The sequence below is a fragment of the Polyodon spathula genome, chromosome 38, assembly GCF_017654505.1.
Source record: "Polyodon spathula isolate WHYD16114869_AA chromosome 38, ASM1765450v1, whole genome shotgun sequence".
NCBI lineage: Eukaryota > Metazoa > Chordata > Actinopteri > Acipenseriformes > Polyodontidae > Polyodon > Polyodon spathula.
Genome location: NC_054571.1, coordinates 349,376 through 374,375, shown reverse-complemented (window position 1 = coordinate 374,375; position 25,000 = coordinate 349,376). Strand labels below are relative to the sequence as shown.

General features: G+C 48.1%; 1 protein-coding gene across 1 annotated transcript in view; it reads right to left on the bottom strand.

Moving 5' to 3' along the window:
- Positions 1–4,063: 4,063 nt before the first annotated feature.
- LOC121304518 (microtubule-associated serine/threonine-protein kinase 1-like) overlaps positions 4,064–25,000 on the bottom strand; it is a 29,340-nt gene continuing 8,403 nt past the window's right edge. Inside the window, 26 exon segments of the mRNA XM_041235681.1 lie at positions 4,064–5,922; positions 6,663–6,853; positions 7,386–7,522; positions 7,820–7,942; positions 8,413–8,642; positions 9,125–9,340; positions 9,736–9,986; positions 10,093–10,253; positions 11,092–11,201; positions 11,456–11,578; positions 12,129–12,230; positions 12,563–12,602; positions 12,604–12,750; positions 13,394–13,526; positions 14,034–14,172; positions 14,627–14,835; positions 15,419–15,495; positions 16,129–16,196; positions 16,607–16,739; positions 17,565–17,666; positions 18,167–18,376; positions 19,482–19,557; positions 20,186–20,346; positions 20,448–20,526; positions 20,882–20,957; positions 22,187–22,275. Coding sequence (XP_041091615.1) covers positions 4,202–5,922; positions 6,663–6,853; positions 7,386–7,522; positions 7,820–7,942; positions 8,413–8,642; positions 9,125–9,340; positions 9,736–9,986; positions 10,093–10,253; positions 11,092–11,201; positions 11,456–11,578; positions 12,129–12,230; positions 12,563–12,602; positions 12,604–12,750; positions 13,394–13,526; positions 14,034–14,172; positions 14,627–14,835; positions 15,419–15,495; positions 16,129–16,196; positions 16,607–16,739; positions 17,565–17,666; positions 18,167–18,376; positions 19,482–19,557; positions 20,186–20,346; positions 20,448–20,526; positions 20,882–20,957; positions 22,187–22,275 — 5,104 coding nt within the window. The 3' untranslated portion in view covers positions 4,064–4,201.

The window sequence follows — 25,000 nt, the reverse complement described above, 5'->3', positions numbered from 1 at the left end:
GGCTGATGACGCGGTCGATCTCTGCGTTGCATTGTGGGGATTGTAGTTTTTCATTGCGCGTTAGGAAAGCAGTTCAAGGCATTTGGTTTGACTAATGTCGATGTTTTAAGTAGAATACCTGTAAATTAATAAAGTTTGAGCTCAAATCTTTTGTTATTGTTTTTTATTGTCAATGTTAGAGTTACCGAGATGCTGGAATTTGGTAGATTTTTGTAAATCGCTTACCCTCTCCAGCACACACACACACGTTTGTATTCCCACACTTGTGGGGTCTTCTCATTGACTCTCGCTATATTTTTATTTACTCTTTCTGACTCTAGTCAGATAAAACTCCACACAGGGTGAAAGGCGTTTTTTGTTTGTTGGTTTGTTTGTTTTGTTTTTAAAGGCATATTTAGTTCTTAAAAAGGTGTTTTACAAAGAGGGGGCGTCCCCACAGCTTCGTTTTTTTCAGGAGTTACTATCTTTGTGGGGAGATCTTCTCAAATTTTGTCCCCACATTGATAGTAATACCTGCCCACACACACTGATACAGACACACACTGACACTGACACACATGCACACACACACACTGACACAGACACACACACAGAGACACGCAACGCCTTTCAAGTTATTTGTATCATCTTTTAATTGTATTACACGCACTGCACTTGTGTTCAGCTTGGCTCACGATAAAAGTGCATCAGAAAACATACAACAGGTTCCCAAAATAACGAAGCCCGTGGAATCACAACAGAACAAAACCTCAACATACAGCCCAGTTCAATGACCGGCCTTCAAGGACCGCCAACTCCTAGCAGCAGCCGTAGCTAACAAAATCAATCCTCCAGTCTTGAGCACTTCTATTCGTTATAAAGATCTGACATGTGCAGCGTTTGATAATGGTGTAGTAAACATTTACTTTTCATATATATATATATGATATTATATATATATATATATATATATATATATATATATATATATATATAAAAAACTACACTTGGTTAAAGACATCCCTATTTGCAAGGCTTGTTTTCTGATAGGGTTGCACCTGGAGAGTGGGACGTTCCTCTTTCAGTGGCTTCTCTCCTGTGTTTAACCAGTCAGCTGCTTCCCCTGTTGATTGACGCGCTTTCAGTGGCTAACATGACTGCGTGAACACAGCAGAGGCGAGCTGGAACAGGAAGTGCAAGGGTAACAGATATACTGAGCACACGTCATGCAAACTGAGAACTTCCCGCAGCACTGAGTGCTTTCAAAATGAAAGGACAGGTTTTCTTTTTTTCTGTAGTGCGGGCGTTTCTTTCAAAACCACACATATGATAAAGCTCACGGAAGTGCAAAAGATACACAGGGTTTGCTTTGTTAGCTACGAACATAATTAAATACAATTAGAAAATAAATCAATAAATAGATCAATAACACCAACTAAATAAAGTGCTTTTTTTTTAAAGAACATAACAAATTAAAAAAAACCTTCATCTTTCACAATGAATATTGATTTTCTACAACGCGACTTTAAAATATGGATCTGACAATGACGAAACCCTTCCACGATATTCAGAGCGAGCTAATCTCACATCACACAGTGTACTGACGTACTAGCCTGCAATAACTTTGTTTTATTTTTTGTTAGTTTGAAAAAAAACAAAAAAAATCAGAACAGTAAATCTATGTTTGCTTATATAAATCAACAGTCATTATCCCCTTATATTGGTGCTTATATACAAATGAAGATGAATTAAACATGACTAAATAAAACCTGATATTATTATTATTATTATTATTATTATTATTATTATTATTATTATTATTATTCAGTAGAAGTATTGACTCTCAAAAGAAAGTGTTTTTTTGTGACCAATTATTATTTTGGCGTATTTTCCCCCCAGTTTGTCCAATTCTGTTTTGTCTCCTCAGTGCGGACGAGGGTTGGTGAGCGTCCTCCGATCTCACAAAGCCAGAATCGCTTTTCCACCAAGCAATCCGGAGCAGAGGTGGACGGGGCTACCCATCCCAGGAGACAGAGATCAGCCCTGCCCCTTATCCACTCTGAATGCGCTCGCTGTCTGGCCAGCAGGGGTCGCTGTTGCTCAATGAGGAGAAGGAATCCCAGCCGCCCCGGGGGGGGGGGGTTGTGCCGTCGTAGTCTCCCACACCCCCCCCCCCCCCCCCCCCCCCCCCCCCCCCGTCCAAGTGTTTAATATGGGAATTTTGCCTTACAGAGACGGTCAAAAAATTAACTATCCAATAAGTTATTTCACCTTTAAATGACCTCAGTGTGGATTTGCAGAACGTGTCTATGGTGTGTATTCAACCCTACTCTGCTCATTTGAAGGTCAATATTTCCTTTTTTTTTCATGTGAGCCCCATTTGCAACCCTTTACTGTCCAGCGTCCAATATAACTGACACAGAGAACACGAACCAGGCTTGGGGACATACCCAGGGCATTCTGCCATTGAGATCAATAATCAAAGAGATCGATAATCAAAGATGAGATTGTTTTAAAAAAAAAAAAAAACTAGGAAAAAGTACCTTAAAATGATTGTGGGTAGCGAGGGTTTAACACAAAACCAAGTTCATTTCTGCAAATTTAACCCCTGTTCCATTAGAGGCAGAGCAACATCTTCCACGTTCATCACCTGGACCTCCACTGCAGGCAAAATTCCCATCTTACAAACACCTAGGTCCTTTCCGTTTGTAAAGAGGGGATATCAACATACCTAACAGGTGAAGACTAATTTGCCTCTTGGGTGTTATCAAATTGCAATTAAAGGCAAATGCCTCATATTTAAAGGGAAGCCCATTTTGGCTCAAATATTCCGATTTTGGGTTGCTCTGGCACAATAAAAAAAAAACAGTCTTGCATACTATATTTTGACAAACACACATACAATCCACATACAAGTATAGTACCTTTACATAAATACATCACACGTTGTAATTCATATTTTGCACGCTCTTTCAATGACTCTCAGCGGTTTCAAAGCCGTCCCTCTGTGTCAGACTGTGCTGGGAGCGAGGCAGCTCTGCAGGAGTGCTTTTTAAGGCAGCAGTGCAGGTAGGATGGCATCAGAAAACGAAGCCCACCGTCCGAGCCCCGCGGAGGTGCCTGTAGATTCGGACAGCCTGGCTTCGGCAGCCTAGAAGACACCAGCTCTGCTGTACCGGCAGACACACTGTGCGTGGCTTTGGCCGTGCACATTCGCGTCTCTGATAAGCTCACTCTGGATGCATGCTTCTGACGCGAGCGAGGAGCTTCGTTCCCGAGGGGCGCGTCTGTCTGGAATTGGACAGAAAGCCACAGCAGTGGCCCATATTCCGGTAGAAAGTCTTCTTATGCAGCTCTGGCTAAAAGTTTTGCATCGCCCTGTAGAATGAACGTCATAAAACCGAACGAAAACCCGCCGAATAACGAGAGGTTAGCTTATTGAATGGCTTGTAGTTTTCCCTTGTGCTTGACAGAAAAACTGACAAATGAAAATATGTGACATTTCGAAAAATCTAACATGAAATACTACTGTGCTGCTGTACAGCTTCCAGATAGACCTTCTGCCATGTCATTGTGTAGTTTTATTTGATTATGTTAAGTTAAATAAAAAGATCTAAATTATGTTCACATATATATATATATATATATATATATATATCTATAAATAAATGATGCCTCAATCCTGAAATTCTAGGTGATGCAAAACGTTTGTCCGCAGCTGTATTCCCATCAAGACCGTCTTCGTTTTTGCACGTCATTTTTTTTTTTTTGTGGTCCTGGCTCTTTAAATAATTTATTTAAAAAAAAAAAAAGGAAGAAAACTTCAAAAGAAAAAACTGGAAAGCTCCTCTCCGTTTCACACTGGAAAGAGGTGTCACTTCAGATCAAGCTGCTCACAGTATTCAGCATCGCTGTGTGTAAAAGCACTTGTTAATCTCACATACAGAACATGCATTCAGATTGAGACTGTTATCATTTATAACGTATACCACTTCGCGACCGAGTATATATATATATATATATATATTATATATATATATATATATATATATATATATTATATAAACCTTTATGGGTCCAGAAACACCTTTGTTTTTTTAATCTCTTTTAAGTGATACTTTCTCTCCCAACACAGTCTCTCTTCTACCACACACCTTGCATTGTTCTCTAACTTCAAAAGGCATTCGATTTGTAACTTCTTCCCTTGCTAAAGTGAGAAACGCTAATGATATCTAGGGGAGCTTTCGGTTTTGTCAGGCTGCGCCGCCCCGACTAGGCCCTGCTGCGTCGCTAAGGTAACCAGCCTGCTCCCGGACGCAGCCTCGGCCTTTCCTGGAAAGCTCCCCCGTTTCTCCTCCACAGATCTGGGGCTGTCTTTTCCCTTGAGTCCTTCCGGCCCGGGGGAGCTCGTTTTAATTGGCGACAGGACGTTCTTGGCCACGCTTGCCAGCTGGGTGACAAAACTGGATTTCTCCCCGGGAGAAACAGGCCGCGGTTTGCTCGGAGAAGAGATGGTAGTGGTATGTTCTTCCACCACTTCCAGGAACCATTTCTCCTTCTTCTCCGAAGCTCTGAAACAGTTTGCCATGGCTGCATCCTTGACCACAGAGTCTGGTCTCTTCGGCTGGCTTTGACGCGTCACAACCGGGCTTGTCTTCGGCTCCAAACTTGTCTTCTGCCCCTCTTCTCTCAGCACCGGTTCTATCACCATTGGTATCGGTCCAGTCTTGCCTTGAAATGTGGCGCCAGTCTGAAGGAGTCCTTTGGGAGACTCTGGACTCTCTTTCTTTGCCTCCAGCCGGACGCTTTTGTCCTGACTCCTGGCGCCAATAAAGGTGGGGGCCTCAGTCTGCACCTCTTGGTGCTTCCTGTCCGTGGGATCGGACTCCCTGCTGTCCTGCTCTTTCTCTGGGGTCTTGGGTCTGCAGTCTTTGCTAGCCGTCTCTAACTTGGACGTCCCGAGAACTGGGGTACAGGACGGGGTGCTTTTCTGCCCAGATCTTTGAAGATCCCCTCCTGTCTTGCTTGACCCTGGACTTCCACATTCCGATGGGTGTCCAGCCATCATTCCGTCCAGCTTGGGAAGCTCCCCGCTCTGCGATTTCTTTGGATCTCCCGGCTTAGCTTCCTTGGATGCCGAGGGTAGCCTAGCGTCTTCTTTGGGAGGAATTAAGCCGGGAGCTGTGGGAGCGCTTGACCTTGCTTCCCCGCATCTCTCCTGCCCCGTCTTTCCATCAGACATTTCCAAAGCCTTTTCCGAAACGTTTTCCAAAGCCTTTTCTGAAATCTTTTCCGAAATCTTTTCCAAAGCCTTTTCCGAAGCCTTTTCCGAGGCTCTTCCCACCAAAAGAGCATCCCTGCTGAGCGGAGACTCCTGGCGGCCGATCTTTCGTACCGCCGCCTGCTTGAAAGACCCGTTCTCGCAGGAGGAAGAGGAGGGGCCGACGTTCTCCCCCTCCGACTCCAGCAGGCTCTGCAGCCCCAGCTCGCTGTGGAAGGACTCCTTGCGGTACTCCGAGTGGGACACCTCCAGGCTGTGCTTGCGCAGCACCACCTTCTTGTTGTCGGAGAGCAGCGGGCCGCCCAGCTTCTCCGCGGACTGCACCCGTTTCAGCAGGGGGGAGCGGGGCGGCTCGGCGCTCTTGGGCCTCGGCCTCACCACGGGCGGGGAGGAGTGCAGCTTGGCAGGGAAGGTCTGGGTGGTGTTGGAGCTTCCGACAGTGTGTCCCGGGATGGGCGGAGGCGGTGGGGAGGACTGGGTCGGGGACGGGGTGTGGGCGAGCGGGGACAGGGGGATGTTCCCAGCGGATTTGCAGCGGGCGGAGCGGTACTGCCGGTGCAGTTTGGGGGACAGCCCGTGCAGGCTGCTGGGGCGCATGTGGTGGGAGGCAGCAGGAGAGTTTGGGGTGCTGGAGGCGGAAGAGCTGCTTTGGGATGAGGCACCTGGATAGACAGAGAGAGAGAGAGAGAGAGAGAGAGAGAGCAGTGGACCTCTCACGAGTACACTGCCTTGCGTTTATAAACGAACTTTGCCCCATTTGAAGCTAGTTGGAAGCCAGCCTCGCTTCCACTGCCTGCCGAGTGCTTTAATGACAGCTGCAGCTCCTGGCGTGTAGGGAAAAACATGTGTTCCTCTTCTCTGACTATTTTTAACTGCGTGTGTGGCTTATTAAAGCCATCATTAAACTAGGCTAAGCATTAATTTGCATAATTTCCCCAAGATTTTCAGTTGCAGTGGTTTGAGTTCATAAGCACGACCAATCAAAACTACAGAAGCAATGGAGGGGGGAGGGGGGGGTTGTAATAAATGTTTACATTGCTGGGCGGTTTATTGACGGAAGTGTTTTGATAGCTGGACTCGCTCTTAGGCTTGGGGGTCTGGTGATTAGAGAAAGGGGCTTGAGACCAGGAGGTTCAGATCAGTGACCCGCTGTGTGAGACCCTGAGCAAGTCACTGAACCTCCTTGTGCTCCGTCCTTCGGATGAGACGCCAAACAAACGAGGTCCTACTGGAAGAGACTCTGCAGCAGCAGCTGTTGATGATTCATAATTCACTCCCTAGTCTTTGGATAAAAGCATCTGCTCAATGACTAATTAAGAAGAAGAAGAAGAAGAAGAAGAAGAAGAAGAAGAAGAAGAAGAAGAAGAAGAAGAAGAAGAAGAAGAAGAAGACTAATCCTTACCCAGGTAGGCAGTGTCGGGGCTGGAGCGATAGCTCTGCGTTGGAGACCTGGCAGACAGGCTGTGAGTCGGGGAGCTGGGCAGACTGTCGCTGGAGGACAGAGAGCGATTCAGGGAGGACAGACTCCGGCTCGTGTGAAGAAGGTTCGACTGCTTGGTGATCTTCCGGAACAGAGAGCTCCGTTTCTTTGTGCTGACGAAGCAATCGAAACACCATCAGAAGAGCGAGTCTCCAGGGATCAGTAACACTACACAGCATAGATCAATCATTCAATCCTTTATTTTAGATAGCGCCTTTCATAGTGGACAACCATCAACAAAACACAATATATTAAATACAAGGCTAGGACGTGAAAAGGAAATTCAAAGACATAGTGGATGCTTTAAAAAAAAAAAAAAAAGGAGCCGAGACACAACAGCTAATAACAGATCTCACGGAGAGCAAGAGAGGACAAGCAAGTCTTGTTTTCTCCCTGTAGAGAGATCACTGGAGCTCTGTGGGCTGCAGGTTTTTCATTTCTACACGTAGGTATGTTAAAGTTGCAGGATATGTTTGTGTTACGAGATTGCATGCACGTCATTAAAACACGGAATTCAATTAAATGGTTTTAAACCTTCCCAGCGCTTTGTCGTTGGCGTTCCGAGCGCAGATCCACGCTCTCCCAGTGGTATTATAAGTGAAGCTGCTCCTAACAGCTTCCAGTGGGGACTGGTGATTCACCCACCTGTCTTGTCCCTCTTTGGCCACCGTCTTCTTGTGGCGCCGCGCCATCTTGGATTTGTAGCTGGATTTGCGGGCCGGTCCGATCTTGATGGAGGTGTTCTCAAAGGGAGTGGTCGTCACTGTCACTTTGGTCCCACTCTGCGGGGTAAGAAAGAAAGGAGACGAGCGTTGAAAACACCCGGGACAGAAGCCAAGGACCCACTAGGCTGTGGCAGAATGTTTTGCATCCCCTTGTAGAAGGAACTCATTGAGCTTCATAAAGTCGATTGAAACTTGCTGAACAATGTGATGAGAACATATTGAACATCACTTTCATACGCTTCACGAAAAAACTGACAGCTCTAGCTGATGCAAAACTTTTGGCCACAACTTATAATGCATGTAAGTTTTTTTTCAAAGGCATGGCTTTGATTTCTCCACAGCTGAAGCGCTGACCTTTAGAATGAGCTCCACGACCTCTGTGTGAACCAATCCGTGGACGGGCTCTCCGTTGACGTGCGTGATGAGGTCACCGGCACAGAGCCCTGCCTCCTGGGCGGGGCCTCCCTCCTCTACGTGCTGTCAGAGAGAAATCAAGAAGTTATCAGAGCCAACAGCATCGCCAAGAGAAGGAACCAAAGCAGGACACAGCACAGGTTCAGTCACGCCTCTCCTGTAAAACGTTCCTTTCTGTGAAAGCTGGACTCCTCCTATCCACTATTTAAGGATTCACTTTTTTTTAGCGTCAAAGAACAAAGACAATATTAACATCGTTTCTGTTAAACGGCGTCCAACGCGACACCCAAAATGCAGAATCTGGTTCTCGCTGTGTGTCTTCCTGTGGAGAGATGGCTGGAGGGCTGGGTGTGGGTTGTGGGTTTTCGAGATGTTAAAGGGTATGTCTGAGTCCTCCTACATTGCTCTTCACCTTTAATAGGAGAGTAGAAACGTCAGGGGGAGCACAAGCACTGATTATAAGGCTGCATGCAGTGTTATAAGATTACACGCAGGGGGGGTTGTGCAACAGTGCCCAGTCTGGCTGCTCTCACCCAGACCATGTGGTGCACGCTGTACACGTCGCTGTCTCCCATGTAGACGCGGATGGCTCTCAGGGTGAAGCCGTATTTCTTCCCAGAGCGGTGGATGGTGATGGGGGAGCGCAGGCTGCTGACTGCCGGAGAGTAGTCCCGGCTGGGGGAGGAGTCCCGGGACGAGGGGTTGGAGGAGAGCGAGCGAGGAGACATGGGGCTGGCCAAGGGGGAGCCGCCATGCTGCTCCACTGCAAGAGAAAGAGACACGCACGCACGCACACACACCAGAGTAAATACCATCACAAACATTACTCATGCATGTAGGCACACTTTCCTGATTTTCCTTCAATATTCTTTAACAGTGCACAGAAATCTGCCGTTGTACTGACTGTCATCTCTCTACCCCCCCCTTGGTGGTTACAGGTAAGATAGTTGTGCTGTTGTGGCGACTGCTGTCTCTCTAGCCCCCCCTGGTTGTTACAGGTAAGATAGTTGTGCTGTTGTGGTGACTGCTGTCTCTCTAGCCCCCCCTGGTTGTTACAGGTAAGATAGTTGTGCTGTTGTGGTGACTGCTGTCTCTCTAGCCCCCCCTGGTTGTTACAGGTAAGATAGTTGTGCTGTTGTGGTGACTGCTGTCTCTCTAGCCCCCCCCTGGTGGTTACAGGTAAGATAGTTGTGCTGTTGTGGCGACTGCTGTCTCTCTAGCCCCCCCTGGTGGCCCGGGGTGTACCTGCGGGGATGATAACGGAGAGCGCGGTGGTGGAAGCCGACTTGATGACCTTGGTGCCCGACCTCGAGCTGCGTTTCTCAGCCGAGTCTCCGCAGAGCTGCTGGTGTCTGGCTCTTCGCAGGACCAGGTCGTTGGTGGCGCGGGCGGCCGAGGGCTCAGAGGGGCTCGGGCCCTCCTTCTGAGCTGGGGGAGTCTCTCCATTCCTCGGGGACTTGTCTGTGAGCAGAAATTAAGATTGCAATAAGTTGTATCTACAATGACAGGATAGCAGGGCAATAGTGCAAGGAGAGGACCCAGTGACGTGGTGCCGAGGTCAGGCATCCAGCGCAGAGCAGGAGGGGTGGGTCAAGAGATCTACAAGCGCAGTCTAATTCATGTTACTTCAGTAATAACTTCACAACGGACAGCGGTAAGGGTTGTATGTGTTCTCAGGTCACAAGCTGCCCTGAGGTTCTGTCTCTTCGTGCTAGATTCAGTTTCGGTTTTGAGACGTATTGCAACTTGGGGGTTTCCAGTTAAAAGCACCACAAAGCAATATAAATGACAAGAGATGAACAGAAACGCAAAACCACACAGAGAGCGGCACTGCCACACATCTTATGAATGCTCACCCCCTGGGACCACTCCAGCGGCCCCATTGCCTTCCGTGGGGGGTCTCTGCTCCGATTGGCTGCCGGCGGCGGAAGCCCCTCCCTCTGGGGCGGGTTTGCTCTGGGTCTGTTTGAGCCGCGGCTCAGGGTCTCCCTCTAGTGGGGAGGCGAAGCGGTGCGTGTCCATGAGAGCGGAGAATCGACGCCGCACAGCCAGGGGGGGGCTGGAGTCGCTCTCTGTGAATGAAGACTCTGAGGCGGACAGCCGCTTCCTGCGAGGACAAACCAGACAGCCAAAGGGTTTTTGTGTCGCTCTGAGTTTTAGGGTTTGGGGGTTGCTTGTTGCTTTAGTAGTGCTAGCAGTTCTGGGGTACTCACATCTCTGGGGAGCTGGTCCTCCACTGCTTCTCTCGCACCCCGAAGCTGCCCAGGCTCTCTCGCTTGGTCACTTTGTCATCTCTGTGCTTCTTGGGGTCCCGTTTGGTGACTGTGGGGGGCTTGTGTTCAAGCTGGGAGAGCTGCTCCATACTGCTGTACACCTGCACCCCCAAAAACACATACTGAGTGTCAGCACCCCAAAAACACACAGCGAGCGTCAGCACCCCCAAAAAACACGCAGCGAGCGTCAGCACCCCAAAAACACACAGCGAGTGTCAGCACCCCAAAAACACACAGCGAGCGTCAGCACCCCCAAAAAACACGCAGCGAGCGTCAGCACCCCAAAAACACACAGCGAGCGTCAGCACCCCAAAAACACACAGCGAGCATCAACACCCCCAAAAACACACAGCGAGCGTCAGCACCCCAAAAACACACAGCGAGCGTCAGCACCCCAAAAACACACAGCGAGCATCAACACCCCCAAAAACACACAGCGAGCGTCAGCACCCCAAAAACACACAGCGAGCGTCAGCACCCCAAAAACACACAGCGAGCGTCAGCACCCCAAAAACACACAGCGAGCGTCAGCACCCCAAAAATCGGTTAAAACTACACAGTTGAGTAAATGTTTCGGATGCGCTGCCTGGTTTAATTAAAGTTCTCAGTTTGCTTGCCTTGCTATCATCAGGAAGTCACTTCCTGGGTGATTTCACATTAGCTGTGTTGGCGACACCATCTGTTTCATTCAAAACATTTGAAGCCTGTGCAGGCCTGGCCAAAACTTTTGCGTCAGCCTATCGAATTAACTGATTTTGCTTCATAAAGTCAAACGACTTTAATTATGTCTCAATCTGAAAAAACTTTTGGCCATAGCTGGAAAAACAAATGGAAGTGCCCTGAAAAACAGCTGTTTTGTTAACTACTGGATTTAAAAACACACAGAGACACACACACACACACACACACACACACACACACACACACACAGGCCCGTACCTTGCTGAATCTGGGAGAGCAGGAAGAGAACTGTTTGATTTCCACTGGTTCATCGTCGTTAGTGTCGTCATCATCGTACGAATTGATGTGTTGATAGCGGTCCGATCGTGCTGCGGACACACACACACACACACACACACACACACACACACACACAGAGTTTAGCATCACCCTATAGAATGAACTCATTCTGCTTCATAATGTCCCGTTAACATATTGAATTACACACCGCTTTGTAGTTTCCCATATACTTGTGACATTTCAAAATCTATCCTAAAACTCCAGGTAATGCTAAACTTTTGGCCGCAGCTGTATATTAACCCTGCTGCTGCTGTCTTGCCCTGTTATTAGGACCTGCTCTTACTGTCGAAGTAGCTGGTGTCTTCCTCAGACTCCAGGTGAGGAATGAACTCTGCTTTCTGTCTCAGCAGGCTGTTCCAGTCCAGGTCCTTGAAGAAGGGGTGCTGCTTCACCTCGTGAGCACCACCTGGGAAAAAAACAGAGCCACAAAACAGAGCTGCTTCATCTGCGCTGTCCTCTCCCGCACACGTCAGTGGCAGGCAACTCGTCAAAGCACCTTCACGAGACGCGCAGAGAAAAGGAAAGAACACTGCCGTAAGAACCACTCGCAGCGGCAGGCATCCGAAAAATGCAAGCGAAGAGTTAAAAAAAAAAAAACCCAAAATTATAAAAAATAAGGACATGGCATCTGAAGGCTCTGGACACACTGCGATCTGCAGAAGAGAAATCCTCTCTCTCCAGCCAAGCGTTTCTTGTAAACACTGCAGGGGGAGGGGGGGGGGTCTGTAACACATTAAGATACAACACTACCCCCCCGTGTTCACGCTGATCCACAGTTATGCTAAGGAATGCCCTTACCAAGTTCCGTCATAGTGGCTCCTAAGATATAGCTTAAAGAGAATGGTGCTGCTGAAGGGGAAGAGTTAGTCGTGTTTGAGGGAACTCCCCAGCTCATCACAATGAACAGAGGGCCAACAGGTGAGCTTGCATTGGCTCAGTTCTGGGTCCTGTCTTACCGGTCCCCACTCGGAGCAGCGGGTTGGTCTGGAGCAGAGCGGAGATGAGGTTCTGGGCGTCAAGAGGGAGAGCTTCGTCAGCCTCCGGCCAGGCGATCTCATCTGGACAGACAGACAACTGGTATTAGTTTTGTTTGTTAGAAACAAATCAAGATGCATTAACACAAACATTACAAAAAAAATGTATGCAAGCTTTACACAAAACTTTACACAAACTTTACATAAAACTTTACACAAACGTTACACTTTAGTTTCTGCACTGCGCTTAAGGGATGGTCTGGGTTAACTATGTCAAATCCTATTGAGATTTTAAAGACTTCATTCTTCTTTGGCTAAACAGACAGTTTTTGCTTCCTTTCTTCGTCACTTGGTCCTGGAATTAAAAGTGCAGGAGCCCCCAGACCCCCAGACCCTCCCCCCGCGGGGGTATCTACCGCTGATGACCTGTCCAAATGGCGACTACTGGAAGGTTTGTCGAGGAGCCGGGGGTGTCACCAAAGGAGTTTTGCCACCCCACCAGGAACTCATACAGGATGATGCCCATCGCCCACCAGTCCACTGGTTTCCCGTAGCCCTGTCTCAGGATCACCTCGGGGGCAATGTACTCAGGGGTCCCGCACACCTGCAACGCACACCCACACACAGCTCAGAGAGAGAGGGGGGGGGGCAGGCTGACCCGCCCAGAATCAGCACCTCAAAACACGCCATCAGTGGCCCAATTTTCCGCATTCATTTCGATTTATTACAGAATGAAGAAGACCTCTTTCAGACCAGCATTCATCGAGCCGCCCTCCTCATTCATCTCTTGACAGTTTCTCTGGAACTCTGGAGAAATCATTCCGGTCTCGCAACGGAGGGATTTTGAATGAATTTCAGGAAGGATGGCAAAGGGTTGATTAAAAGGCAATAGAATCAGGGCACTCAGATATAGGCTAAATGAAGATATATATATATAATGAAGAAACTAATACCCCTTGAAGAGCTGGTTCTGTCAGCTTGACAAAAGGCAGTTATTATCCCATTCACCAACACTAGCTTTAAATTCAGTGCAAAAAAATAAAAAACTGTTTGGAAAAGCATTTAAATCAGGTGCAAAATTAATGCCAAAAGAATTACTGGGCAGACAAAAAAAACAAAAATGAATGTGTTTGTTTGCATCGTTCTCCCTGTGTCGTCTATGTCATGCAGACCCACCCCACACAGAACGAGAGAGATCAATTAGAGGCGGGTAAGAGCCCCAGCTGCCACCCTGCCCCGGCTCTGACCTGCTTATCCAGAAACTCCCTGGCATCCTTCTCGATGTGCCCCTCGTACAGATTGGTGGTCAGGCTCATCAGACCCATCTTAGACAGTCCGAAGTCTGTCAGCTTGATGTGTCCCATTGACGTGATCAAAAGACTGCCGGGCAGAAAAAAAAAAAAAACAGGCAGGGTTTCAATACAGAAGAGTAGGAGGGAAGATCTGCCAGCTTCCAGCAAGGATTGGCTCTCCTGATGCGTCAATCACTCTGAGGTTTTTGGGGGGGGGGGTTTGCTGCTTGAATACCGAGTGCTTATCATTCTCTCAGTTCAGCCTTTATCTCTGATCTGGAGCTGCTTGGCGCTTGTCTGGAGAAACCCTAAATGCGGGACTGAGCATTCCAGGCAAATCATGCTACAAAATATTCAGCTCTGCAAGACCCACCCTGCCCAGGAGCTTGAAGAAACACACTGTCACAGAGCGGAACACGCAAGTCTGTTTAGTGCAGGACGCTTCTCCAAGCAAAATCAAAAAGCAGGTTTAGAGAGTAAAGTCTTAATATCTTAAACCTCCTTTGAAGAGAAACAGAACTGCAGAGGTTAAAAAGAGCAGCGTGTCTCTGAATTAAAGACAGCAGGCAGGCTGCTCCGCCTGGACCCTTCTTACTTATCTGGTTTGAGGTCCCGATGCACAATCCCATAATTATGCAGGTACTCCAGCGCCAGCACTGTCTCGGCGAAGTAGAGGCTGGACATTTCCACCGGCAGGGCGCCGATGCTCTTCAGCAGAGTGGCACAGTCCCCTCCTGGAACAGGGAAAGACAGATCAGGAGTCGGGAATGCACAGAGGGACAGCCCGGGCCATCGCAGCGAGGCAGTCCCAGTGTCACACAACATGCTACGGGGTCAGTTCCAAAATCCACCGTGTTGCCGTGGTCTGGTGGTTAAAGAGACGAGCTTGGAACCAGGAGGTCCCGGGTTCAAATCCCAGCTCAACTCACTGTGTGACCCTGAGCAAGTCACTGAACCTCCTTGTGCTCTGTCTTGCAGGGTGAGATGTTCTTGTAAGTGACTCTGCAGCTGATGCACAGTTCACACGCCCTAGTCTCGTATATTATAAAGCGCTTTGTGATGGAGGTCCACTATGAAAGGCGCTATATTATTATTTATTATTAATAAGCATTTTAAAAGGTATTCAATCAATGCATTCATTAACGGGCCGATTTCAAAAACCAGAAAAGCTGTCAACCCCCCCCATACCTTCCACGTACTCCATGACCATGCACAGGTGACGGCGCGTCTCGAAGGAGCAGAACATGCTGACCACGAAGGGGTTCTCCGCGAAGGTCAGGATGTCTCGTTCCACGAAGGCCTGCTGGATCTGGTTCCTCAGGATCAGATTCTGCTTGTTGATCTTCTTCATGGCAAAGCGCTGCCGGGTGTCACTGTGTCGGACCAGGTACACGGCGCTGCAGCAGAGCACAGTGCTGTCAGCTCTCTGGGCAGCAGCTCAGCGCATGCTGCGCACATTACACTGGACTGCAGCATGCGCTGTGCTGCTCCAGTTACCGCAGCGCGCAGCTGTGGCCAAAGGTTTTGCATCCCCCTATAGAATTAATCCCCTGTGCTTCATCAAGTCAAAGGAAACCAGCTGAAATGTTCACTGAATTGCACATCGCTTTGTAGTTTTTCCCAGATGCTTAACAGAAAAACTGACAATTGAAAAATGGGACATTTTTCGAAATGTATTTTTTATGTCCGACAATTCTAGGTGATGCAAAACATTTGTCCTTAGCTGTATATATATATATATATATATATTATTGCAGGTGAGTCTGGAGCTGTCAGAAGGGACTGGGTGTTATAAAGTTGGGTTGGGGTTCAAGGAGAGGGAAAGTGGTCTTAAAATTAATGTTCTAGTGCAGAGTTACAGACATGCAAAGAAAGATCACTTTGTTACCAAAATAAGTGGGAACCAGTATTCGTTGAATATTCGTTCCTGGGGGGGGGATATATTGTGTGACGCGGAAATGAAGCAGGAAGTCCGCTCACCCGTACGCTCCGTTGCTGATGAGTTTGACAGTCTGAAAGTCTCCTTCGCTCGGGGCCTTCATCATCTTCACCTGCCCCTGAGATTAAAGAACAGCGCTGCGTTAGAAATCGGTCTCTAATCACATCACCCCAGTCTTCAAACAGCTGTTAAATCCCACGCGGAGGAAAGCCGAAGAGCAAGCTTCAAATCCTGGATGAACCTTACACTGCAGCTCACCGCACGGAGCTCAGAGCAGTGTCTCGCTGGCTAGCCCCTGCATTCCTGTCTGCCTCGCTGAGCTGGGTTCAAATCCTTACTCTAAGAGACGCACGCCACAATCCGCACTGTACTGACTTACTAGAAATCACAGAAGCGGATCCTGCAGCCAGGGTCAACTATAAACGAAGCTGCACAGCGTATGCACAGGAAGACACCTGTCTGCAGAGGGCAGTGTTGTGCGTGGCACTGCCCTGACAGAGTCTGTCTCCCGTCGGCGAGGTGAAGCCACGGCTCTTTTGCAGAGCGGTTGAGAGGCCGGTTCACGCCCAGCCTCTTCCCTGCTACATTAGCAAAGACTATGAAACCCCGAGTGCTGATTGGCTGATATTTCCACGCATAAAAGTGCTTCCCTTGTTCTGTTTCTAATTGCTGCTCCGAAGTGACAGCTTGCAGTGAGTCAAGGAAGATTTTGCTCCTGTTTTATCACACCGATGGAAAGAGATTTGCGCACCTCGACGGTGTCGTCTGTCTCGGGAGTGTTGGGACCCTCACTGTCGTAGCTCTGGAGATTCACCATTTCTGAAAAACAAAAAAAAAAGCAGGCAGACTGGATGAAATCCCTGGCTTTCGTATTCATCCATCACGTTTTCACAACGGGTTTATTCTCCTTCGCCGCACCTGGCTTTGCATTCTACCGTCCTACAGCTCGGGCCAAAAATTGTGCAGCACCTAGAAATTTAGCACTGAGACAACATTAAAAAAAAAACTATATGAATTTAGTTAACATCGTGTAATCAAAGGAACTGCAAAATGATATTGTGAAAGTCTCCCGTCAGTTTAAGCATCTGGGAAAACTACAAAGAGGCGTGCAATTCAATATGTTAACCTAACATTCCTCAGCAGCCTTCACGAAGCAGAGCTGGCGAGCTCCAGAGGGTGATGCAGTACTTTTGGCCGGAGCTGTCCACTCTAGTAAACTTTTCCCTCACCCTCCAGGGGGTCCCGGGTCAGTCCCAGCTGGCTGATGATGTACCGCGGGATGTCTGTCTTCATCAGGTGTCCCTCTTTGGCATGGTCCTCCGCTGCTTCCAACAGGTGATAAAACTCCTCTGGGTTAAACTCCTGGCAAAAGAGGGGACTCAATGTGGTCTGCTGTTTTGAACACCGTTCCACAGTGTGGCCTTTCTGCGTGCCGGCACGGACGAGATAATGACGCTGACAGCAGCGTGCATCCAGCCCTCGCCTCTCCAGTCAGTTCAATGCAATGAGATGCCACGCCAGTGCTCAAAGTCACACTAATGAAGCCACCTGGAGATTGGCACTGCTTAGATTTAGTCTGGATGGATGCACTTTTTCACTGCAGGAAACCCTTGCTAGCGTGTTTGACTCAAGCAATGTAATCTGTGCCCTGCTGTGCACTTTGATGTAAGTGATACACAATCATAATCTTAGTTCCAATGTACTTAATCTGGAAAGCTTTCTGCACAACATAGCCCTGACTCTAACCCTAGAACCGAACCCTCTCTTTTCTGACACATCTGTGTACTGGCATAAATGTGACCAGAGAAACATGCACTATTTTTTTCAAACATGACAGGAGCTGGCAGTGCACTGTTCACATACCAAACCCAGGGATATTAACTTCAGCTTGCAGGCTCGGTCAGCGCTGAGCCTCAAAGCTGAAATCGATGTGAGATTACCATCTCTAATTATGTTATCTGCTCCTGCACCTGCTCCTCACAGCATTAGGACCAGTCAATAACCCACTGATGCGCCTCCTGCTGTAGTGACCAGCGGTCAGTGTGCGTGTGGTTGCTGCACACACCACTGTCATCTCCGCACAGCTAGTTTTGCAGTGTTTTAAAATGTTTGATTTAGAAGCTCTTGCACTGTTCAATAGGTCATAGTCAGTGAAGGAGAAGCCGCTCTCAGTGAGTCAGTACGAACCAGACACTCGAGCAGACGAGCTGGCCTGGAGATGATGATGAACAGCTTCTTAACTAGCTGGGTGACAAAGGTGACCTCCGAGCTCTCCGAGCGCTCATAGGCCTGTCAGGAGAGGGAGAGAGGTAGAGGGAGAGGGAGAGAGGGACAGGGAGAGGTAGAGAGAGAGGGAGAAGGACAGGGAGAGGCAGTGGGAGAGCGAGAAGGAGAAGGAGAGAGAGAGGGGGAGGGAGAGGAAGAGAGGGAGAGGGAGAGGGAGAGAGGGACACAGAGAGGTAGGGGCAGAGGGAGAGATAGGGAGAGAGGTAGAGGGAGAGGGAGAGGGGGAGGGAGCGAGAGGGAGAGAGGGAGAGGGAGAGGTAGAGGGAGAGGGAGAAGGACAGGGAGAGGCAGTGGGAGAGGGAGAGAGGGCGAGGGAGAGGGACGGGGGAGGGAGAAGGAGAAAGAGAGAGAGGGGGGGAGGGAGAGGAAGAGGGGGAGAGGGGGAGGGAGCGAGAGGGAGAGAGGGACAGACAGGTAGAGGGGGAGGGAGAGAGGCAGAGCATTAGCACAGGGTTATGTGAGTTGGATGATCTAAAAGCTCAGCTGTTTTTTTTCACACTCACATCCTGCAGCATCTTCTCCAGGTTCTCCTGCAGCTCGAGGAAGTAGACCGTGGTGATGAGGCCCTCGTGCGATTTGTCCAGGCAATCCCTGGCCAGCTCTGCAATCTGGTGGTGGATGAAGCTGAGGACCCCGTCGGCCAGGGGGAGGACGCTCTCCGGGGAAAAGAGCGTGATGAACTCTGCAAGCCGCTCCTCCATCTGAGCCGTCGCCTAGGAAACCACACAACCAGACACTCTAGAACCACACCACACAACCACACACTCTAGAACCACACCACACAACCACACACTCTAGAACCACACCACACAACCACACTCTAGAACCAAACCATATGACCAGACACTCTAGAACCACACCACACAACCACACTCTAGAACCAAACCACACGACCAGACACTCTAGAACCACACCACACACTCTAGAACCACACCACACAACCACACACTCTAGAACCAAACCACACCACACACTCTAGAACCACACCACGCAACCACACACTCTAGAACCACACCACACAACCACACACTATAGAACCAAACCACACAACCACACACTCTAGAACCAAACCACACGATCACACACTCTAGAACCACACACTAGAACAGCACTGTGCTGTTCCAGTGTCTGCCCTCCCCTCCCTCTGTACGCAGGTTCATGCAGGTCTCAGTGTAGGGGGTGGTTAGCACAGCACTGTGCTGTTCCAGTGTTTGCCCTCCCCTCCCTCTGTACGCAGGTTCATGCAGGTCTCAGTGTGGGGGGTGGTTAGCACAGCACTGTGCTGTTCCAGTGTCTGCCCTCCCCTCCCTCTGTACGCAGGTTCATGCAGGTCTCAGTGTAGGGGGTGGTTAGCACAGCACTGTGCTGTTCCAGTGTCTGCCCTCCCCTCCCTCTGTACGCAGGTTCATGCAGGTCTCAGTGTAGGGGGTGGTTAGCACAGCACTGTGCTGTTCCAGTGTCTGCCCTCCCCTCCCTCTGTACGCAGGTTCATGCAGGTCTCAGTGTGGGGGGTGGTTAGCACAGCACTGTGCTGTTCCAGTGACTGCCCTCCCCTCCCTCTGTGCGAAGGTTCATGCAGGTCTCAGTGTAGGGGTTAGTTAGCACAGCACTGTGCTGTTCCAGTGACTGCCCTCCCCTCCCTCTGTACGCAGGTTCATGCAGGTCTCAGTGTAGGGGGTGGTTAGCACAGCACTGTGCTGTTCCAGTGACTGCCCTCCCCTCCCTCTGTGCGCAGGTTCATGCAGGTCTCAGTGTGGGGGGTGGTTAGCACAGCACTGTGCTGTTCCAGTGTCTGCAGTCTGGTTGAAGAAGTCCTACCTTCGGGAACCTCTCCTTGTAAACATGGTTCATCATCACTATCTCATTGTCATAGCAGGAGGGAGATCGCCCCGGGCTGAAATAGACAAGATATGGGCTCACTGACCCTCGCAACACTGCACAGCTAATACAGACTGGAATTCAGTGCTAATACAGACTGGAATTCAGTGCTAATACAGACTGGAATTCAGTGCTAATACAGACTTGAATTCAGTTCTAATACAGACTGGAATTCAGTGCTAATACAGACTTGAATTCAGTGCTAATACAGACTTGAATTCAGGCTAATACAGAACTGAATCCAGTGCTAATACAGACTTGAATTCAGTGCTAATACAGACTTGAATTCAGTGCTAATACAGACTTGAATTCAGGCTAATACAGAACTGAATCCAGTGCTAATACAGACTGGAATTCAGTGCTAATACAGACTTGAATTCAGTTCTAATACAGACTTGAATTCAGTGCTAATACAGACTAGAATTCAGTGCTAATACAGACCTGAATCCAGTGCTAATACAGACTGGAATTCAGTGCTAATACAGACTGGAATTCAGTGCTAATACAGACTTGAATTCAGTGCTAATACAGACTTGAATTCAGTGCTAATACAGACTTGAATTCAGTGCTAATACAGACTTGAATTCAGTGCTAATACAGAACTGAATCCAGTGCTAATACAGACTGGAATTCAGTGGTAATACCTGAGGCTGCGAGAGCGGGGGCGCATGGCCGGCGACCTTCTCCCCCCATCGTCGTCGGTGATACTCTCCGTGCTGCCGAAGTGCTTTGACAGGAAGTGCAGCTCGTCCATCGTGGGCTGGAAGGGAAGCTGGTGGAGACGCTCCTGGGACGAGGAAGAGGACTGGAGACAACAGGAGGAAGAAAAAGGAGAAAACCTTATTTATACCGGGCGATGTGCAATAGAAGGCGCGGAGACACCAGGACAGCATATACAGGACTCACCGATACAGTGGAGCTGGGGGTGTTGGTTCCATAACCAGATGAAGGCAAAGAAGCCAGAGACCAGCGTCGCCCATCCGCCCTGAAAGGGAGAGAGAGAGAGAGAGAGAGAGAGAGAGAGAGAGAGAGAGAGAGAGAGAGAGAGAGAGAGAGAGAGAGAGAGAGAGAGAGAGAGAAAGAGAGAGGGAGAGAGGCAGCAAGACAGAGTTAACACAGAAACCAGCAGATCCAGAATCTTACCCAAAGCGACTTACAGAGACTAGGAGGGTGAGCTCTGCATCATCAACAACTGATGCTGCTGCAGAGTCTCTTCCAATAGGACCTCGCTTGTTTGGCGTCTCATCCGAAGGACGCAGCACAAGGAGGTTCAGTGACTTGCTCATGGACACACACAGCGAGTCGATGGCTGAGCCGGGATTTAAACTCTGAATGGTTACCTTCTCGAGGAGGCGAAGGAGAAGTGAGCCGGGGTGCTGGGAGAGAAGTTTCGGGGGCTGTCCAACGGGCTGGTCCCTGCAAGACAGGAAACAGAGAAACTGTGACGAGTCCAGCTGAAAACGGAACCACACAATCGGGTACATTAAACAAAAGGATTGACGTTTTTCTCCCCAAAAAGAGATTTCACAGCCTGGACAATTTCTGTAGGTTTGGGGTCCTGTATCCATGCTGCATCTCCAGCATTTGTTCAAATCCTTTGAGCCACATTCTTTCAGGGGTATCGCCGTTATTCTTAGGGACGCATCAATACTTCCAGTCCCACTTCGAAAAAGCAGATCCCAGAAAACTCAAACAAAACCGCTTCATTCAACCTGGTATCATGGGTAAGTGGTCAATTCAGCAGACACCAGGGCACTCTGTGGAATCAATCTGTCTTTCTCATTTCTCATTGATTTATTTTCATGTTACCCACTTCGACCCGCCGTGTATCCGCTCCAAAATCCGGCCGGGCTTTCAGTTCCTATGGAGTTTGTTTAACTGGTAGCAGCAGAATCTAGACTGAGCCTGGGGTGAAGGTGTGCTCGTCTGAGTGCAGTTTGATGTGGTTGGATTGGATTAGAACCACAAGCTCTTAAGAGTTTTGCTCGTTCACATATATTATAAAGATATTCCAGCCCTCAGAAATGTCTTTGTAATATATAGCACTAGACCCTGATATTGATGAGATCCAGCCCTCTGAAATGTCTTTATAATATACAGCACTAGACCCTGATATTGATGAGACACAGCCCTCTGAAATGTCTTTATAATATACAGCACTAGACCCTGATATTGATGAGACACAGCCCTCTGAAATGTCTTTATAATACACAGCACTAGACCCTGATATTGATGAGACCCAGCCCTCTGAAATGTCTTTATAATATACAGCACTAGACCCTGATATTGATGAGACACAGCCCTCTGAAATGTCTTTATAATATACAGCACTAGACCCTGATATTGATGAGATCCAGCCCTCTGAAATGTCTTTATAATATACAGCACTAGACCCTGATATTGATGAGACACAGCCCTCTGAAATGTCTTTATAATACACAGCACTAGACCCTGATATTGATGAGATCCAGCCCTCTGAAATGTCTTTATAATATACAGCACTAGACCCTGATATTGATGAGATCCAGCCCTCTGAAATGTCTTTATAATATACAGCACTAGACCCTGATATTGATGAGATCCAGCCCTCTGAAATGTCTTTATAATACACAGCAGACTCTGATCACCTTGTCCTAGGTGCTTACCGATATGTCCTGGCAGGGGGGAGTGTGGGCGGGGCAGCGTGGGGGAGGTGCTTGTCAGAATGAGGCTCTTACGATTGCTGGTCCGACAGCTGTGCAAAAACAAGAGCGAAAAACAGGACAAGAAAAGTCAAAGAGCAAAGCAACAGCTTTTAGAGAACGCTCTCATACTGTCTCAAAAAGGGAACAACAGGGTCTTTCAGTTTTTAGGGTTTAGATTTACACCTGTATGAATGTATTTCAGAATATGCTTGAATTGCATGGACGGTATTTTAAAAATGTTATTAAGAGAGGATCAGCAATCTTCAAACAGGAGCAAATGTAGAATTTTTTTTGTTTGTTTGTTTGTTTTGTTTTTAATTCAGTCTCACTCCCAAAATTCTAGGCGATGCTACATTGTTAGCCAGAGCTGTACAGCTATAGCACATATTTCTTTTTTTATTGGAGAAAGTGAATTAAAAAACGTTATTTTTAGCCGCAAACCGTCTGTCTTGACGTCAGTCGCGTTCAAATCCAGTTCGTTTCCGCTCGTTATCACCCTAATCCCATGAGCATGTGAGAAATTAGATTTGATTAAAAAAAAAAAGGATTCCTTTCACACAATGGCATTTTAGCAAGCTGATAATGTAGCAAAGTAACAAGACACCAAACAGCCATCGAGCGTTTCTGTGGCTCCCATCTGGATGTCTCATTATCCACTGCAGCCTCCACTGGGCAACACATGCAAGCAAATTTGCAATCCACAACTATAGCATGTATTGAGAAAGACTTGCAGTCCTTCAGTATTTCTCTTTACAGGAAATCAGAGAAATAATCTGTCTCGTCCATTACAATGACAAGGGCTGCCAGATGTCCCTAATTTGCATGTCTTTTTCATTCACTACAATACACACACCATTGAAGAAAACATGAGGGATCAGTCACACACAGACACAGCACAAAAAAAAAAAAATTTGCTTTCCAGCGAAACAGGTGGTGTTGTTTTGTTACTGAGTGTCTTTTGATGAGCTGTGTAATAGACGAATAAACAGCCAAGCCCCCATTGACATAGCTGAAAAAAAACAATAACATTACAGCCATAGAAGAACAGAAGAAAGTTTATAAACGAGAGGAGGCCATTCGGCCCATCTTGCTCGTTTGGTTGTCAGTAGCTTATTGATCCCAGAATCTCATCAAGCAGCTTCTTGAAGGATCCCAGGGTGTCAGCTTCAAAAACATTACTGGGGAGTTGATTCCAGACCCTCGCAATTCTCTGTGTAAAAAAGTGCCTCCTATTTTCTGTTCTGAATGCCCCTTTATCTGACCCCTGGCCCTTGTTTCTTTTTTCAGGTCGAAAAAGCCCCCCCTGGGTCGACATTGTCAATACCTTTTAGAATTCTGAATGCTTGAATCAGATCGCCGCGCAGTCTTCTTTGTTAATAACAATATTAAGATATTAAAAGGTTTGTCTGGCGAGCTCTTGTTGGTGGTATGAAATGAAAGAAGAGAAGACGGTCTATAAATATTTACAGGAAATGCATTAGTGCTGAGTATGAAAGCCTGAGATCTCTCAGGAGGAGCAGATGCAGTGCCGCTGGCTCATGACTGCCCTCGCTAACCCCCTTCAGAGTCTCCCAACACTCACAATCACACCCTGTGCACACACTGTATTACAGAACTCTGCCCTTCCTTCTCACTTATTTATTCATCAGAGGGAGGCTGTTCAAAGAGTATAAGAGCCTACACTTTCTCTTTCTCTGTTCCACCAGCACAGAGCAGAGGGAGGCTGTTCAGAGAGTATAAGAGCCTCCCTTTGTCTTTCACTTTCTCTGCTCCAGCAGCACAGAGCAGAGGGAGGCTGTTCAGAGAGTATAAGAGCCTCACACTTTGCAATAAAGTGGAAAGGAGCGAAAATAACACTACAGCTAACGAACGCTAAGAAAACTGCTAGTCTGACTGTAATCTTCAGCAGCACATACCCCCAGCTAGCAGACCCAGGGAAAGGGCAGCAGTCAATGGATGGATTTATGGACCGTTTTTAAATGGCTCAGAAGTGAAACCAGCCTTGCTGCAAGGTGATTGTGAAGCAGTACAGCGAGCAAGCATTATGCAAAACGTTTGCCCGTGGCGGCAGATCTGAAACGTGCTTTGAAAGAAACAGCTGCTACAGAATTTCTGTTTGCATCCCTCGCTTTCAGACAGTCTCGCACTTTGATGGTGACCTGGAGAGAGAACTTGCCCCCCACCCTCTTCCGAGCCCTTCCTATCTTTAACCAATCAGCATTGAGTGTTTTGCGACGGAACACTTTTCAGGAATGTTCGCACATTCTGATTTGCTGCCACTCAGCACCGAGCAGACAGGACACAGTCGCAGTGAGCGTTCCAGCGCCCGGCGTGCTGCGTTTCCACAGAGTGAAAGCTGCTGACTAATGCTTGGCACCTCTTGCAAACGTTAGCCTCAGACTGTCCGGCAAAATCAATATGTTTTAGCCTGAGTATTGCAAGAGTCTCGTGTCATCTCTGGCATAGCGACCCTGTCAACCCTCTCTGACTCTGAAACATTCAGTCATCCTTGTGCAGATTCACCATTGCAGAGAACAGATTCACCACAATGGGACCAGTTCAATATCACTGCATTAAAACTCCTTCAATATTCACTGTCATATTTCTTAACCCATTAAGTACAAAATTAACACACAAACACACACAAACACACACACACACACACACACACACACACACACACACACACACACACACACACACACACACACAAACACACACACACACACACACACACACACACACACACACACACACACACACACACACACACAC